Source organism: Lissotriton vulgaris, chromosome 5 (assembly GCF_964263255.1).
Source record: "Lissotriton vulgaris chromosome 5, aLisVul1.2, whole genome shotgun sequence".
In the NCBI taxonomy this organism is placed as follows: domain Eukaryota; kingdom Metazoa; phylum Chordata; class Amphibia; order Caudata; family Salamandridae; genus Lissotriton; species Lissotriton vulgaris.
In genome coordinates, this window is record NC_141693.1 from 931,789,767 (window position 1) to 931,809,695 (window position 19,929).

Here is a 19,929-nt window from a genome sequence, read left to right on the forward strand (position 1 = left end):
GCAATGCACTGCTGATGACATCACATATTAAATCACTCATGACATGGTCAGTGACATCACTGACATCACTGGTGACATCTCAAATGACATTACTGATGACATCATCCAGTGACTGAGTGTTTCTAAAAAGATTAAGAATGTGATATATATATATGATAATTCAGTCAGTGTAACCTTTCTTTTTTTCAGTGAATTTTATAGGTTTTTTTTGTTGTTATTTCTAAACCAAAAGGTCCCTGTAACCTTTGGTATTTTTAGTGTTTTTTTTATTTCTTCTCTATAAACTTTGAGAGTGGGTGTGTAAGTGGGTGTATGGTTCTGTGAGTAGATGTGTGAGGGGCTTTATGGGTCTGTTAGTGGTTGTGTGAGAGTCTGTATGGGTGTATGATCGGGTGTGTAACTAGTTGAGTGGGAGTAGATTTGTGAGTCAGTGAGTATTTTATTTATTTAGTGTGTCTTGTATAGCGCACAGCTACCCCAACGGGGTGTCCCGGTGCTCCTGTGCGATCTTAAGATGAGTAGGTGCGTGAGTGGCTGTTTGGGTCTTTAAATGGATGTGTGAGCAGCTGTGTGGGTATGTGAGTGGCTGTGTAGGTGTGCTAGTTGGTTTCTTACTGGCTGTATGGGTTTGTGAGTGGGGGTGTGAATAGTCATGTGGGTGATGTGTGAGTGGCTATATAGGTCTTTGAGTGGGTGTGTGAGTGACGGTGTGGGGATGGGTATGTGAGGAGTTATGTGGGTCTGTGAGTGAATGTGCCAGTGGCAGAATGGGTGTCTGAGTGTCTGTGTGGCGTGTAAGAAGCTGTGGGAGTAACAGGGCCAGAATAGAACCTCACATGCCCCTTTATCCAACAAGAGTCCACAGTTTTGCACAAAATATCTACCCAACTGGACTACTTTCTAAGGTTAATTAGTGAATGCTAACTCGTTGGGTAAATGTCTAGTGCATATTCTACACTACAGCTGAGTAATGGACCAGGAGGAAATGTCTCCTTCTGTGTCTGTTTGTATTGGTTAGCACTTTTGCATCTCCTGTTTCTGTCCTGCTAGTGCAGATCTTACTGATTGATTTGGTATATGTGTTATTTTTTTTAAATGCCGCCTATTGTGTGTCCTCTCATTTATTCAATATTGCTTACCAGCATTTCTGTGATGTGGTCCATTGGTGAGACACACCGTTACAAGATGGCCTCCATAGACGTTTTATACGCAACATGTGTTAAATGTAACTTGTGGCCCTAGGGCACATACTGACTCAGTTTCTTGTGTTGTCGCATCCTTACTGTTTATGTTGGGTGCCGCATTAAGGCCCATTCTATTCCCTGTTGTTGCATGAGGATTACTTAGTGTTTCTGTTCCAATATGCCTGGCAACAAGTTAACACTTTTTACTGAATGTGGCATGCAACCGGAATGCATGCAGTTATTTAGAGCATCGTGCTTGCATGTGCGGTATTGCCAAATAAGCTGTGTGCGCCCACACCTCCCCTCATGTACTCCTTACGATAAGGAGGATTTGTATTGTGATTTGCTCGGATGATGGTTAGCGCCTTTTCACCAGGGTTGTGTTTCTTATTGCTTTTGCAGATTTTCCATGGCTATTTAGTGACTTTGGTTTTGACTTCTAGGCTTTTTGGTTGCTATTCAATACTAAACGACTGGCAAACGATTCATTTTATGAGTCATACTGTTGGAGTGAACAGACTTACCTTAGACTTACCTTTGACTTACAATTCCCGTTTTGGACACTCATTGAGTTTTGTTTGGTTTCTATCTGTGACACTGAGTTGATGGTGGGTTTTTGATTGATTTTCTTGCGTAATTTTGTTTGTTTACATTTTGTTTCATTACTGGTCATTTTATTTTCACGGATTTGGTCTTGTTTCTGCACTTAGGGCTATGTGACATACATCTTGGTATCTTTGTAGTTGTACGTATTTACTCTTACATTTGCAGGGTCCATAAGACTATTTATTGTAATCATTTTATTGTTGGTTTTATGATCTGACAGGGATCTACATATTTATATGTACTCAACACTTTGTCTTGAGGATGGTTAGATGTACTGGTCAGATACTTGGGGACAGGAACGTTGATGCTGTGATCACTATGATTATCTGATTATAAAGAGAAGCAAATCCCTAGCCTCGAAGTTCTCTTTTGGACTATAAGGAGGATTATAATATTGGGTGAGCCCAGTTGCGCCTTGTATCACGATTGTGGTATTTTCAAGTATTAATCTGAGTAGGACCACGGGAGAGTGCAACTCATGGTTATATTTATTTTGACCCTGTGCTCAAACGTTTTCATGTTATCTATATCCTTATGTAACTGATTAATAAATTGTACGTTATATTTAGTATACTGAGAACGCCTCTCACCTGATATAATATATCCTTGACTTGCTATTGATTGCATGTACACAGATTAGCAGACTTCTTTCACTGCTATTTCACAAACAAAATATTGTATAAAATATTTCGTTCCTAAAGGGATTCCTATGTGTGTACACGTATATGCAAGAGTGTTTGGGTATTGCTTTGAATTACTTTCCATTTAATTTTTACCTCTACATCCTGGCCAAGTCTTGGCACTTACCCATACTATTGCCCATGCCCACCCAACCCCTTGGGCCCAACACCATAGCTTGATGGTGGTGTTGATGTAAATTATGGACCATTAAGTAAAACTTATTATAAGTATACAGTATATTCTTGCTATACATTACACCTGCAATTCCACAGTTTTTATTTGAGGCAGGACAACCAATGCCAATGCAAGTAGAAAATTAAAATACTGCAATGGTATGGCATAGAGTTTGTTCATACACAATCTGACCTCAACTTTTGCAAAGAACATCACTTTTGTTGACGGCTTTCCCCTTGTTCTGAATTGTAGGCTGTGGATCTCAAAGGTTAAAAAATATACAGCCATTCTGACATTTATTTGTGAAGCTTCCTCTATAAATTGATATGTGAGCTCAAATTACTGCCAATGCTACTTGACCAAAATGTATACTTTAGTCACAAGTGTCAATTGCTTTTTTAGTTGAAAAATTTATTGATGGAACAAAACAAATATAACGACTCTTGCATATCAGCCTTTTAGTTGTGATGAACATAAAAAGACAGTCATGAAGACAAGAAAATGAAAGAACAAAAAATGCAAAAAATACTAAGCTTCAAATGTTTTCCTTACAAGAAACCATAAGACACAGTGCAAACCTCCTGAAGAAGTGCACAGTTTCAGAAGCATAAAGACGTTATGTTTCTAGAGTAATCAAAAATGACTGAGAGCAAGTTTAACAATTTGGAAATTTGACACATTTATCTTTCACAATATCTAATATTAACTTACTAAGAGGAATTATAAAGCCCTAATGTAAACCACTATTATATTAATCTAATTAACTTCTAATTTTTCTAACTTGAGTGAAGATGATAAGCAATGATTAAACACCCACTGGAATATCCCTTCAAACTGCAGCAAATAATCTTCAAAATTGAAGTTTTACTCTTGCAACTAAAAAAGAGTAGCTCCTATACTATCACCATTCCGGGGCCCGATCATAGATTTAAAATTGCTGGTGGAGGAAGAAGAATACCACCCTTGAAAGAGGTAGACTATTTTGAAGTAACATAAGATATATTTGCATTTGCAAATACATTTCTGGTGTACTGTAAGTCCCAGAGCAAACAAACAAGATGGAAACAACAGAATTGCAATGGGTTGCAAGCAGATGTTTGTGATCACATATTAATTAAAACCCTAAGAGACAACATACATGTACATACAGGGATTAAGAATAAGAATAAGTAAACCCACAAGAGAGATTGAAAAATCAAACAAAATAATTACATTTTCCAAGACACGACCTACCATGTCATTTACACCTTTGAAAACTAGTGATGCAAAATCGAATATACATTGTCAATCTTCTATCATAAAGCATAACTGCATTTCTTTATCATTCAGCCAAAGCAAACTATGAAACTATGAAATTCCAGAACCACTTACTGGTATTATATCTCTTAAGGAATTGGCAATGCAGAAAGCAACATTTCTATAACATGAACGTATTAGCTTGCAGAATGTAAAGTAATTATATCATTAAAGAACTATACTACTAAACCTTTTCCGTTGCTCAAAATTATCTTGTTTCTCCTTCATTTCCTTAAGTGCAGCTTGTTTGCGTTCTTCGGCTCTTCTGTTCTGAATTTTTACATCATACATTGAAGGATCAGTCAAATTACTCTTCTTTCTTAAAAAATGTATGAATTTTACTCTCTTTAGTACAAATGTATTTGCAAAGTTGTACAATCATGAGAAATACAAAACATCCTTAGCAAGCAGAAGTAAAATATATATTAAAATTGCAAGACATATCAAGAAAACTGAACTTAAATAGATGTCATGATAACTTACAACAGAAACCAATAACAAGGCACAAATGCAAGGTAGATTATGAGCAAGAGTGTTCCTGCAAACGGATTTAAGGAACACCTCAACATTGGCTTTAAGAACCCAACACCTTAAAGTGTAATAAGGACGGAATCTAAAATGTAAGAATTAAACTGGAAATATTACTCTAGATATTTGTAAAGTAAGGCCATCTTAGATAAAGTGATCAAATTAACCATAGATTTGTCTGAGCAAAAGCTCTAAATGTAACTGTATGCTTGACTGATTATGAAGTTACCTCTGCCAAGCAACAGAGAGAAGCCATGCGGCTGTAAAACTGGCAAAAATTGAGAAAATTAGATTATGCCAGAAGTTGTTAACAAGAGATCACAGTAAACAGCATCAACACATCAGTGGTGAGATGCAATTTACATTTTAATAAGCTTCCACATAAGAAGATAAACATGAGCTGTCTTGTGACAATGAACAGCTAAACCTAACATTTCTATAGGCAGAATAATGAAACATACCCTGACTGGTTAAGCCTCATCAACTTATATATTTTGGACTCCTACACCCGATCTCAGAGATGAAGTTGGAAAAGCCTAATAGCATTACTCGAATGCAACCACCCACTGTACATAGCCATAGATAAAACTTTTTATAAACCGGGCCAAGGAATATTTTCAGCATCGCCTTGCAAAACTGAAAGAGGCCAGAAACATTTGTATATGTAACAGTCTTCTATTCTCCAGAAAAGGACTCTGCATCCAATTTCCTCTGCAAGACATCTACACTGTGACAAAGTATGTGCTATAATTACCATGCTACTTTAAGAACCATAACTATGACATGGATGCACACACTATTTGATGAATTGCCACCATTGTACCTCAACAGCATTATAGCAGGTGTGGGAAATGTGAATCCTGCCACAGTGGCAGGTAAGTTGCTGCAAATCCAGTCCTTTGTTCTTTCTTGCAGGTCAATTTAGTTGGTGTTTATTCCAATTTAACATTTGCACCAGAAAATCGGGCAGGCACTCACTTAAAAAGATTTTTATGAACACTTGTTTTAGCACAAGGGGTTTAGTACCACTGTGGGTGGCATGCTATTCAGATTTAACATCCTCCACACCAGCTTTTTATGATGCTGGTTTATACATCTGATTCTTGCTATATTGTGGACATCTATTGCATATGGGTAGCAATTTTCGACATATAATGGGCATTTATGGCACCCACACCTACTATAATGCTGTTTTCTGCATCATGGTTGTAATTAATGCTCTATGGCATGGCACGATGGTGCCTGCAGTAGCATAATGCTAGTCTTGGGTCCTGGTTTAATGTGTGCAGTTATGGTAAGATAGTGCCAAGCCATGAATATACATAATTTAAACAACGTTCAATATCATAGAGGCAAATATGAGATAGAAAACAGTGCACGTGACACATGGAACCTGAACGCCAGTGTACATGCTTTTCCAGCCCTCTCCCCAACATAGGACAGATATGTGTATGTCAATGCCTTTTTAGGGAGACGTTTGTGCAAGGCAAAACCTACATTTGAAAATGTCTGTGTATGATTTGCAGTTCTGCCAGTCTCCTCTCGGTTGTAATGCTTGAGTGTGGAAAGACGTGAGTCTTGCTTCCGTTAAAAAGTAGGCCCTATTCTTTGCTGCTGCTATTGCTACTGCTTACCTCTGTGAACTATTTCGTCCACAATGATCATCCCCATACTCAGATTATTTGGTCCGGGACCCCTTACAGAAAAGCTAGATTGATCTTTGAAGGTCCTAAATAAATGCAACAGTAGGGAGCATGCATCCTCAACCTCTGTCAACGGGGGTAATATTTGCAGCTCTGATTACAGTCTCCAATATCTCTATCCCTGGACCTCCTGTAATGTGCATACTTGAAAGCTGATAGACAGGCATGGGTGTCTTCCATACACAGTAACCAAGTCAGTTTGCTTGCCTTTGTCAACTGTTTTCAATTGCTGCCTGCTTCTTGGATTTACACTACTGTCTCTTTCATGTCTATAGTGGGTCTATTTCTAGTGTGGTATGGTGTGCAAAAAGGAAAATTGGCCTAGAAGGTGGTCTTGAGTATTAACCAGTGGTTTAAATTGATTCAAGCATTACACCCATCACTTTTCTCTTTTACTTGAAAGGGGATTTGAAGGTCTTGTCTTGGTTATATCCAATTTAATAACCTGAGAACATTTAGAGAATAAAACTGCCACTGAGGGATCCAGGTGATTCAGCATGTCAACAAATCAAATTAGCTTTTCCTTGAAAGTATCTGTTTAAGTTGTCACAGAGTTGCAAGGAAACCAGAGTGAAGACAGATTGGGTGAGATATTTCAACCCTTTAAAGAAATGTCTCCTAAATGAGTTGTTCACCTTGTGGACTATTCTTTTAAAACGTGTTTCCTGCATGAAAGTCAATGAGGTTTGCTAAACTTGTGATGACGCTGATGTTAAAGCCTGGGGCAAGCATTTTTGATTGTATCAAAATAAGTCTATATGAGGGTTGTGGATGTAGTTGAGGCAGGTTAACATTTATGAAGGGATCAGGAAATAACTTCTATCTCGCTGACTGCATCATTTAGGGGTCAGAGTCACCCGGCACATAGAGAAAGATCAGGAAATGGGCCTGACAGTCAGACATTTTTGTCAATCAAAATATGGAGTTAAGGACATGCCAGCATACGTAAAAAAGTAATTTAACAAGCTGTTTCAATAGTCCAAGTCCACTTTCAATGCTGGTTAAAGCTTGGATAGTCCAAATTACATCTACAATGATGAGGACACTCTGGACCCTACTTGATCTCTTTTGATAGATTTGGTGCTGTCACAATCCCATAACAGCCTTGAATTATATAAAAGGTACATTTTGCAGTTCCATAAGAAGACAAAAATAATTCCCGCTACTTTTTTCATTCTGTTCAAAAGTATATTTTGCTCCTAGCTAGCATTTTATCTTTGCTACTAAATTTAAGTAAAGCAAGGCCAATATGTATGGATGTGTAGCAACACCAAGAGGCCTATTCGAAGGCTTAGGAAAACATTAGTACCACTTCTCTAAACACCAATAAATTAGATCAGTTAAACACAATGCTTACATAACCAAAGAAGGACAGTCTTTGTCGTTCTTACCTGGCACTTAATGCAGGTATTTTCTTTGAGTCCTTTATTGTTGACCTAGAATCTTCAGCTAGGCCACCCTGCATAGAATATGGCTGTCCTGGAATTAAATCATCCTTCTCACGCTGCATAATTCGTTGTTTCAAACTTTGAAATAGCTTCATCTCGTGTTCATTAGGCCACTCGTCTGACAATTCCAGACTGGATCTCATTAGTTCACCCAATTTCAACTTTTCAACAGGTGGCATGTCTATTGAAATCAAACAGACTTTAACAAACGAAGAATGAACATGGTCTAGTGTGAAAATTGATTTGTAGTAGTGAAAATGACTTTTGCTTCTGGTTTTGTAGGACTGTAGGAAAATGGTTGATCAACACTTTTGTTCACTTAGGTGTACCACTATATTTTAACAAAACTATGGGCTGATGTTAAAATTGAGCACTAAGGGGGTCATTAGGACCAGAGCATGAGGGAACGTCCGCATGGGCTGCGGCGTTCCCTCTGTGCAGATCAGGATGTGACCGCCAGGGTGGCGGTCACATCCTCTATTTTTAACATTGCTGCGGGTGGAACTTCAAGCTGCACCCGCAGCAATGTTAAAAATGCATGCACAGCATTTTCGTGCACAAAGCGGCAGGCACCGCGCGGTGCCTGCTGCATTGTGCACGCAAATGCAGGGGGGTACCATAGGTACCCCCCATGTGCACCCCCCACCCCCCACTACACCTAGGGGGCCCGCAACGGGCCCCTGCAGTGCAGTTACACATGCTTTTCCACGGCGGAAAAGCATGTTCCCAAGCACATCCTAATCTGGCTGACGGTGTCTATGAGACACCTTCACCATTTTAGTGCTTTTCCGCCGCGGTTGTAAGCCAGCCGCGGCGGAAAAGCTGCGGACCTAAACCATGACCCACCAGCCATCCTAATGTGGCGGTGGGTCCTGGTGGGTCCGCAGAGGATTTTCCGCATCCTCCGGGCCGGCGGTGGCTTCCGCCGGCCCGGAGGATGCGGAAAATCCTCCATCCATCCATCCTAATGACCCCCTAAATGTGAGAAAAGAAGGTAATAACAGTTAAAAAGGAGAATTTAAATTATTTGCATCCGCACTATCCAATTTCCACAAAAGTGTGCATCGGGCACAATTTTGGCAATCAACCAGTACAAACGTTCTTTGGAGTGCGGAATCTTCAGGCCAAATCTATTGTTCAAGATCTTAATAATCCTCTTAGATCCCTTTAAGAGCCATAAAAATGCATATACACACCAACTCTTGTCTTTACATATCTCGCAGTGCATTAAGCAAGGAAGATTTCAGTGTTGAAATATATTTCAGTACCTACTCTGAAAATAGCAGATTTTGTTAGATGGTAAGTCCAGTTTCTTTCATTTAGAAAACGAGACATTGCTTGCTATTTAAAAAACACTTTTATCATTATTTTTTTATTATGAAAGTGGGAAAAGTACAACTCATCATCTGAAGAACAGTTATGATCAAGAAGTCAAACTAAATCTTTCAAGGACTTTTAAATACATACTCTCTGAACCATCTTTCTAAAAAAAGAATTAGCTAAAAGCATCCATAAAACCCTTTACAATGTGATTAAGTTACTGAGCATTTGTATTCGTCCAGTTTTCTAGTAATCCAGTATGTTTTGATCTTTAGTCATTTTTACTTTACATTTCAACCTATGAAAAGGAGTCTCCAGATAATAAAAAGATAAATATCTACGCAAGCATTCCCAGACTAAAGAAAGATCAGATTTTAACCAGTCTGTTGTGATTTAATGAAACTATAATGGCAATGAATATTTCTTCGATATGATGACTAGAGACCAGATGATCAATCACTAGCATAATGAAGTGCTCTATGATAAGAATCTGTGTATGGAACATCTTACTTTTATTATGCGTCATTGATGCCCAATGTACTTGCAGCACGGAACACTGTTACAACATGTGCAAAAGATCAACATCATCTAGTTGACCCGGTGGGCATTCAAGGTTATTTCGATGCAACCACTTATATAAGGGTTTTATAATGCTGAATCTTGAGATTAGCATATATAAATAATTGATGGATGAAGTGATTGTAGAAATACACACATCAAACTTCAGTTTCATGCTCCAAAATATCACTTGAGCAGCCAAATCGTCAGGATAGTCCGTATTAAGGTTTCAGAGCTTAATGTTTATATTGTCTCTAAACATTGCTTTAATGGACAAGTTACTTACCTCAGTAATGGCGTATCAGGTAGAGACATAATCTAGCTGTAGATTCCTTACCTTTGAATTTCCGAGGCAGCTGACATGATCCAGAAGATTTTTGAACAATACTCTTGCGCGCTGGTAAGTGGCATCGGTTGGCTTCGCGTGACGTGGTCAGTGTCATCTCGGCCATTGTGACATCTATGTCACCGATATAGGCTATATAGGCATCACTTTGGCGCACTAACGCCAGTTGCTTTTCACAACATTCCACTCCAGAAGTACAGAGCCATGAAGTGCACTGACATTGGTGTGTTTCACAACAACTAGGGCCCTGAATGGGGGTCAGCCCCGACCCTAAAAACCTGTCTGCTGTGCCTGGATGATAGATTGGTTGCTAAGGAATCTGTGGCTAGTTCACGTCTCTACCAGGTAAGGCGTTACTGAAGGAAAGTAACTTGTCCATCTGATAGAGACATCTTGCCGCAGATTCCTTACCTTTGAATAGATACCCAAGCAATACCATCCCTTGGGGAGGGATTGCAGACAAGTTTAGACCAGGGAGTCCTGCAGGACAGAGCAGCCAAAAGGTCCATCCCTCCTGACTTGGCTGTCCAGGCAGTAGTAGAACGACAATGCTCTTTTTGGGTCCAGACAGTGGGGTCACTCCTCTTCTTTAGAGGAGTGCGGAGTAGCATAGAAAGTGAGCAAAGTGACAAATTGCCCCACGTGGAATGGTGTTACCACTTTCACTAAGAAAGAGGCCCTAGAGCAAAGCACCAACTTATCAGGCAAGATCGTAAGGAGTCTTGGATGATAGAGCCTGCAATTTGTTCAACCTCCTGGCAGAAGTTATTGCCACTAAAAAGGCTGTTTTGATAGTAAGTAGCTGGCGTGGGCTGCCGCTCAATCTACACGCAAGAAGGCATAGAATTGACAGGTTTGGTGGAGGACCATCCCCTCCCGAAGGAGTAACCTAATCGGAGGATAGATGCTCAGTTAGGGAAGCTTGGGGTACAAGACTCTCTGCCCAGTCCGGAGTCACAAGAATGACTTGGACAAGGTTGCTCCTGAGTTTCTTGAGCACTCTAGACAGGAGGGGAGTAGGAGCAATAGAAGGAAAGGCATACAGGAGGCCTGAGCTCCTCTCGAGATGAAAAGAGCCGCTGAGTGAGTGCCACTTTAGAAACAACCCCAGCACGTAAAACTGCTGACTTTGGGTGTTCTCGGCGGAGGAGAACATACCTCACCAAGGCTCTTCCCTTTTCTAAAAGAGACCTTGCGCCTCCTCTGACTGGAGACCCCGTTTGTGATCTGCTAGGCGTCAACCGCGCTGAGTTTGTCTGCCCTGGCATTCAGAGAACCTGCCAGGTGTTGAACCACCAGGGATATGCCCTTCTGTTCCAGTCACATCCGGAGATGCAGGGCCTCTTTTTGTAAGGTCTACGACCCCACACGCCCTGTTTGTTGCAGAAGTGTCGTCCATGAACACTTGAACCACCTTTCCCTTGATTGAAGGAAGAAAGGTTGTCAATGCCAAACAAATCACTCAGAGCGCCAGCAAATTGATGTGGAGTCTGGATTCTGGCAGAGACCAGAGTCCTCTGATCCCCACCTCTGCCATATGGCTACCCCATCCCAGAAGTAACACATCTGTCACTACAGTTTGGTCTTTTTGGAGCAGGGCGAGAGGTCTGCCTCTAAACCAATCATGGTCTGTTAGCCACCACTGCAATTCAGATTTCCTGTTACCACTGCAGTGCAGCTTTCCTGATCTTTAGGACGAGGAAGGGACTTTCGGCAGTATTCACCTAATCATTTTCTGCACCCTAATGTTCAAGCCAGAATTAGGCATCCAGACCCGTATGAATTTAACTACAGAATACATACGTGGTTCCCTCCTGTAGAAACTGTTCTTTTTTTCGGTGACTTGAACTCAAGCACCCTCCGTGCTCAATTTCACAGCGAACACGGATGTTGGAAATTCCTAGCCATATCAGGTATTATCAAGATTTGTCAATTAAATCCAAGGCTGTGCATTTTCATTCATACCAGCACTGACCAGGGCCTGTTTCAGGACTTGTTTATCAGATCCACGGTTGTGCATTTTCATTTGTATCAGCACTGACCAGGGCCTTTATCTCCCAAACCTTAATCTTTTGCATTTAGCGGACATTGCCCATTGTTTGAGGCATCATCATATCAACCCTGAAGAATTTATGTGGCTTTTCCTGAAGAAGGCGTCCAGTACGCTGAAACACGCGTAGAAAATTAACATCTGTCTACCAATAACAACTGTTTTGAGCCACCTTCTGTGTTGTTTTATATAATGTTGTTTAGTCTATTCATTTTATGCTCATTGGTTTGTTTAATGTCTCAATATCAATGGCCTTGTGATAATTTTTTATGTTGTGTTACTTATATTTAAGTATGGATATTTATATCCACAACTTTAAGCAATACAAATAAAATGATTAATAATTTTAATCTGTTAAGTACACTGAGTCTATTTTGATCAATCATGTGTTATGTATAGGACTGGATATTCATCAAGTCCATTGTTGCCTAGGAATGTTATTTTCTTTTGTCCATGAACACTTGAACCATTTTTCCCTGATTGAAGGAAGAAAGGTTGTCAATGCCAAACGAATCCCTCGGAGCGCCAGCAAATTGATGTGGAGTCTGAATTCTATCGGAGACCAGAGTCCTCCGATCCCCACCTCTGCCTGATGGCTACCCCATCCCAGAAGTAACACATCTGTAAATACAGTGTGGTCTTTTTGGGGAAGGGGCGAGAGGTCTGCATCTAACCCAATCATGGTCTGTTAGCCATCACTGCAGTTCATGTGCAGTTCTCTCTGTGATCTGGACTATGCCGGCGAGATTCTCCTGATGTTCCGCCCACTGGAACTTCAATTCCCACTACAGAGCCCGCATATGCAATCTGTCATGTACCACTAGAAGGTTGCAGGAGGCCATGAGGTCAAGCAACCTCAGAGTCATTCTCACCGAAATCCAGGAAAACATCGGTATCACAGCCTGAATATCCTGGATTCGCCGTTTGGGAGGATAGGCCAGAAACTGCACTGTGTCCAGAACAGCTCTGATGAAAAGGAGAGTCTGAGAGAGAGTCAGGTGTGACTTCGACATGTTGATAGAGAACCCTAGCAAATGCAGAAGGTTTGCCGTAGTCTGGAGGTGGGAGACAACAGTTTGGGGTGAAATTGCCTTCAACAACCAGTCATCGAGATAGGGAAAGACTGGAATACATGCTGTGTGCAGATAAGCTGCAACCACCGTCCTCACCTTGGTGAATACTCAAGGGGCACTGGTAAGGCCAAAGGGGAGTGCGGTGAATTGAGAGTACTCATAGCCTAACGTAAACCGCAGGTAGCGCCGATGGGTAGGCAGGACAGGAATGTGACAACAGGCGTCCTGCTAGTCCAACGCTACCATCCAGTTTCCTGTGGCAGATAAGATCTGAGCTACAGTAAGCATCTTGAACTATTCCTTTTTGAGGATGTAGTAGACGGCTCGGCCATCTGGGATAGGGCGCAGGCCCCTATTCTTCATTGGGACTAGAAAGAAGCTGGAATAGCAACCACAGCCTACTTCTGGCACCAAAACCCTTTCTTTGGCTCCCTTGGCCAAGAGAGTCATGACTTCCTCCTGAAGCAAAGTCAGGTGATCCTCCATAAACTGGCCATAAGTTGGAGGCATGGAGAGGGTAGTCTCGAAGGGGAGTAGCCCCTTTAGACTATCTGAAGAACCCACCTGTCCATCGGGATGTCCTGTCAGTGGTGGAGGGGACGGGTGATTCTGCCACCAACTGGCCGCCCATGATCTTGAAGGGCCGGACAAGAAAGGTTTGGAGGCTGAGGTGGCGGGGTGGTGAACTAACCAGAACTCTGGCTGCCTGACCCACGGGCTGGAACGAGCAGCGCCCATGACCAAGAAGAGGTTTCTGAACTTGCGCAGTCTTGTGGCTGGGATAAGGCTGAGACAGCTGAAACCCCCTTCTCTAGACATGAACAGGGTAAGAGGCAGACTGGGGACAAGTGGCCACTGAGAGGCCCTAGGACTTGGCCGTAGCCCAGGAATTCTTAAAGTGCTCCTGTGCCATATCTGCCTTGCCTCTGAAGAGACAGGTGTCATCAAAAACATGTCCATGAGAGAGGCCTGGGCATCCCCGGAAAGCGTGAAGTCCTCAACCAAGCGTGGTGTCTATCAGCCACTGCCATTGAAATTGCTCTGCCCAATGAGTGGGTCGCATCGAGTCAACAACGGATGGCAAACTTTTCTGCAGCGCTCCTGTCTGATACCGCTAATGAAAGGATAGCACGGGCCTTCTCTGGGACCAATGGCAGCACTTGTGCAACCATTTCCCACAAAGTATGGGCATAACTGACCAGTAAGCATGCAATGTTCACTGACCACAATACAAGGCTGGAGGAAGAAAACAATTTTCTTAACCCAACTATTCAACCTCTTGGATGGCCTGTCCGGGGATGCGGAAGGGAATGCTCCTTGGGAGGTAGAGGCTAGGACTACCAAGCTCTCAGGCGTTGGTGTTGAAAGATGGGTCACCCAGTGCAGGGCAATGGTGGTGTCCTATTGTATTGTATTGTATGTTGGATTTATATAGCGCTTATCACCCAGGGGTTTCTAAGCGCTTGCCTTGGGAACCCGTCCTGGCTTTTTCCCTGTGAGATAGCCCCTACAGGGCATCCCCAAGGTGAAAGCCAGGCATCCCGCCGCGGGGGGCCGTTGTGGAGATTAAGCAAGCTTAATGCCCGGAGTTGCAGAGTGTGAACCCATGATTAGGTCAGGCACCGAAGCGAGAATTATCAAGTCCGTGGACATTTGAGCTCAAGACCCTGCCGCGTCGGGAATTGAACCCTGGTCCCGGGTCTGACCTCTGCTTCAGGGTCTGCCTGCTCTAACCAGTGAGCCACACTTCTCCACACTTCTATTCACAGGAGCCCTTGTGCTGGGCTTGGACCAGGTGCCCAGTAGGACATCCGCCAAGGCCTCGTTGAAAGGCAGCAAGAGTTATGGTACAGAGACTCCAGGCTGTAGGACCTCTGTCAAGATGTTAGTCTTGGCTGTCAGAGAATGGGGCTCAAGGCCCAGGACCCCAGCTGCCCTTTGCACCACCATACAGTATGTTGCACCCTCCTCCATAGCCACGGTGGGGGGATAAAGCAGGCTAGAATCTGATGAGGTGTACAATCCGCTGGGGTCACCTTATTCCTCACACCAGTACACTTTGTGGTAAGGCTGGTCATGTAAATGGTCCAGCGACCCCTCCCAATCTTCCTCCATTACTAGGCCTTCAGAATAGGGCTGAGGAAATGACTTAGAAACCAAGGGTTCTATCAGCACCGATCCTGCTCTGGATCATTGGGGATAAGAATGGGGCTGGTGTCACCGGGGAAGTTTCCAAAGGTATGACCCGCATCGGTCTGGATCCATCACCAGATCCATGGCGTCATCAGCACCAGGGCAGGAGCTGACAGTGCAGAACTTGATGGAGCCCACTCTGAGACTCCAGGCCTGAAGGCGCACGGTAGGGTTAGACTGCCCAAATATGAGGCATATGGCGTCATAAAACTCCATGAGCTGGGGTCGCTCCAACTCCCAGGAAGGCTAGGAAGTGTGGAGCTGGCCTAGGCTCAGAGAAACAAGGCTTAGAACACCGATGCTCCTCTTTCGTGTCAGCTGACGGACAAAGAGAAGTAGGAGCATGCTTCAACGTTTTATGTTTCTTGTGCTTTTTACCTGACTGACTTGAAGCCTTGGAGTGAGAGGGTGAAGACCTGGGATTACCGGAGCGGTGCCTGGGCCACCTCTTGACTGGGACCATGAACGAGAACTCCAAGACAAATGATGCGGTGCTGAGTGCCAGGCCGCAAGCAGCTTTAAGGACCGCTCGCTCAAAGCTTTTGGAGCCATGGCCCAACGGTCGCAGCACAACTTTGAGTCGTGGTCATGCTCCAGGCACCAAAGACAAACTGAGGGGCAGATTATGATGGCAGACGGACCTGAGTCCGTCCGCCTACATTGAGTAGGAGGGACCGTCCGCAGGGGCAGCGGCGGTCTCTCCGTGCAAATTAGGATGTGACCGCCACCCTGGCGGTCACATCCTGTATTTTTATCATTGCGGCGGGTGCTGCTTGAAGCAGCACCCGCCGCAATGATAAAAATGTAAGTTGTGCATTTGCATGCACAAAGCAGCAGACACCGCGCGGTGCCTGCCGCTTTGTGCAGGCAAATGCAGGGGGGTACCATAGGTACCCATGTGCACCCCCACCCCCCTTCAACCCTGGGGGCCCGCAACGGGCCCCCAAACAAAAATTTGTATGCCTTTGCACGGCGGAAATGCCGCCGTGTAAAGGCATGTTCCTCCAGACATCCTAATATGGCTGGCGGTGTCTGATAGACACCGCCAGCCATGTTAGTGCTTTTCCTCCGCGGACGGGAGGCGACCGCGGCGAAAAGCTGCGGACTGAAAAACGATCCCCCAGCCATCCTAATCTGGCGGGGGTCTCTTTCAGTCCGCTGCGGTTTTCCCGCATCCTCCGGGCCGGAGTTGGCTTCCGCCGGCCCAGAGGTTGCGGGAAAACCGCCATCATAATAGGGCCCTAAGTGTGGCTCCATCCCAGACATGGCACGGTGGCATGCGCCAAACAGCTTGAATCCAGAGGTTTTCTTGGACTTTTAAAAACCTACACATCAAAATACTTTCAACAAAATGCAGAAAAAAGACAGTCAAAAAGGGACAGGGGGTAGCTCTCTTCACGGATCAGCACTGGCTGGCTTTGAAAGAAATTAACTGATGTCAGTGTGCCAAGGTGGTGCAGACACAGGTGATGTGGACGTCACAATGGCAGTGACAATGCTGATGAAGTCACGTGGAGCCTTCCGACGCCACCTACCAGCACGCAAGGGTATTGCTCACAGAAAAATCTTCTGGATCCAATCTGACTCCTGGGAAACTCAAAGGTACCCGCCTCTCCACCCCGCTCCCGCCTCCATGCTGACCCTCCCTCGCCCCTCCACTATCTACATATGACAGATGCTTTTGCGCGCAGCTTTCACGCGCAGCGGACGTGCCCCATGCGCGCCGAAGGTGCGCCAAAGGTAAGCCCGTCTACGTCCATCCGCGCCTGGACCGCGCCCAGCGCCAGACCCCCTGGTCCTCGCAAAACCCACTCCACTCGCATAACATATGACACCGACACCCTCTTTGCCCTGAACCCTGGCCGCACACCACAATGCTGCGTAGCTGCCCCAGGACACACCCATGGACCTTTCGCCTGCCACCCCTGCAAGTTTACCTGCATCAGGACCCACACCAAATCCACTTCCACCAAACACAGCTCCGACTATAACCACCTGAAGTGCATCCTACTCAACACCCGCTCGATCCACAGACACGCCACTGAACTCTGGGACCTACTCGACACTACATCACCGGACGTTGCCTTTCTTACAGAAACCTGGATGAACGCCTCCTCAGCGCCCGACATCGCCATAGCCATCCCGGACGCTTACAAGATCATCCGAAAAGACCGCACCAACCAAACAGGAGGAGGCATCGCCATCGTCCATAAGAACACCATCCGCATTACGACCAGTTCCGATGACAACCTCACAACCACCGAACACCTTCACTTCCAGATCCACACCGACCCCAAGACCACACTTAGAGACACCCTCATGTACAGACCACCAGGAACCCGCACACAATTCAGCGAAGACATCACTGACTTCATCAGCCCACATGCCCTCACCTCCGAGAACTACATTCTATTGGGAGACCTCAACTTCCACCTGGAAAAGAAAAATGACAGCAACACCACCACTCTTCTGGACAACCTGGCCAATCTCGGACTCAAACAACTTGTTGACACCCCCACCCACTTAGCCGGACACACGCTCGACCCTATCTTCACCTCCAGCAAACACATCTCCTTTGAGCACACCACAGCTCTCCACTGGACGGACCACAGCTGCGATCACTTCAGCTACAAAAAGACCATGACCCACAACCCCCCACAACCTATCCCTCGAAGAAACTGGAACAAAATCACCACCGACCAACTCTTCACATCGCTTAACCAAAACCCGCCTGCCATATCATCGGACCCAAACCAAGCTGCCACCAGATTCACACAATGGATCACCCATAGCGCGGACGAATTAGAGCCCTTGAAAAACCACCAGATCAAACAAGGTAGCAAAAAGTCCCCCTGGTTCAACGATGACCTTAAGAAATCCAAGAAGTTATGTCGTACTCTTGAGAAAACCTGGAGAAAAAACCCAACCACAGACAACCTGACCACCTTCAAGGATGTCACCCGCAAACACCACCAATTGATCCGATCCACCAAGAAATCAGCATTCAAGGATCGACTCAACAACAACGCCCACAACAGCAAGGAACTATTCAACATCGTCAAAGAATTTACCAACCCCACCGCCGGCACCAACAACATCACCCCCTCCCAAGACTTCTGCGACTCTTTATCCTCTTTCTTCCACAACAAAATTGCCAACATACATAACAGCTTGGAAAACCAGTCCGAAGAACAGTCCACTCCACCCACCTCCGCACCAAAACAGCACTCTCACAACCTTTGCGCATGGAACCCAATCACTACTGGAGACACCATCCGCCTGATGAACTCCATCCACTCAGGCTCACCAACCGACCCATGTCCCCATCATATCTTCAACAAAGCAGACTCCATCATCGCACCCCACCTCCGCGATGTCATCAACTGTTCCTTCAACTCTGCTACCTTCCCGGAAAACTGGAAACATGCCGAACTCAGCGCCCTTCTGAAGAAACCCACAGCAGACCCCTCTGAACTTAAGAACTACCGCCCCATCTCACTCCTCCCATTCCCTGCCAAAGTCATTGAGAAAGCCGTCAATAATCAGCTCGCCGCCTTCCTTGAATCCAACAATTCACTCGATTCCTCACAATCCGGCTTCCGAGCCAAACACAGCACAAAAACCGCCCTCATCGCTGCCACAGACGACATCCGAACGCTACTGGACAACGGAGAAACAGTTGCCCTCATCCTACTTGACCTCTCCGCCACCTTCGACACTGTCTGTCATAACACCCTCATACAACGCCTCAGCAACGTCGGAATACAAGGAAAAGCTCTGGACTGGATCATCTCGTTCCTCGCCGGATGTACCCAGAGAGTCCGCCTCCCCCCATTCAAATCAGAGGCCACCAAAGTCATCTGCGGCGTACCACAAGGATCATCACTCAGTCCCACCCTCTTCAACGTTTACATGAGTCCCCTCGCACCCATCGCGCGACAACACAACCTCAACATCATCTCCTACGCCGACGACACCCAGCTGATCCTCTCCCTCACCAAAGACCCAAACACCGCCAAAACCAATCTACATGAAGGAATGAAAGAAGTAGCCGAATGGATGAAGAACAGCCGTTTAAAACTAAACTCGGACAAAACGGAAGTCCTCATCTTAGGATCATCTCCCTCTGCCTGGGACAACTCATGGTGGCCACCGGCCCTGGGTACAGCACCCATACCCACAGATCACGCACGTAACCTGGGCTTCATCCTAGACTCCTCCCTCTCGATGACCAGACAAGTCAACGCCGTCTCATCTTCATGCTTCAACATCCTACGTATGCTCAAAAAAATCTTCCGTTGGATTCCCACCGAAACAAGAAAAACGGTCACCCACGCACTGGTCACCAGCCGGCTGGATTATGGAAATACCCTTTACGCCGGAACCACAGCCAAACTTCAGAAATAACTCCAACGCATTCAAAACGCCTCAGCCAGACTCATACTGGACATCCCCCGTCAAGCTCACATTTCCGGTCACCTGAAAGACCTCCACTGGCTCCCCGTCAACAAGAGAATAACATTCCGTCTCCTCACCCACGCACACAAGGCCCTCTACGACCTAGGACCCAATTGCCTCAACACGCGACTGTCCTTCTACACACCCAGCCGCCAACTACGCTCGTCCAGTCGGGCCCTCGCCGCGGTTCCGCGCATCCAGAGATCCACCATGGGAGGAAGATCCTTTTCCTACTTAGCGGCCAAGACCTGGAATTCTCTCCCCACCCACCTCCGCCTTACACAGAACCACCTCTTCTTCAGAAAGCAGCT

The 19,929-nt window shown here is 45.0% G+C and overlaps 1 protein-coding gene across 1 annotated transcript in view; it reads right to left on the reverse strand.

The window, feature by feature from the left end:
- LRRC27 (leucine rich repeat containing 27) overlaps window positions 1-19,929 on the reverse strand; it is a 715,038-nt gene that overhangs the window by 260,489 nt on the left and 434,620 nt on the right. Inside the window, exons 6-7 of the mRNA XM_086922538.1 lie at window positions 7,564-7,801; window positions 4,132-4,260 (exon numbers count right to left, since the gene is read on the reverse strand). Coding sequence (XP_086778664.1) covers window positions 4,132-4,260; window positions 7,564-7,801 — 367 coding nt within the window. The remainder of the gene's footprint in view (window positions 1-4,131; window positions 4,261-7,563; window positions 7,802-19,929) is intronic.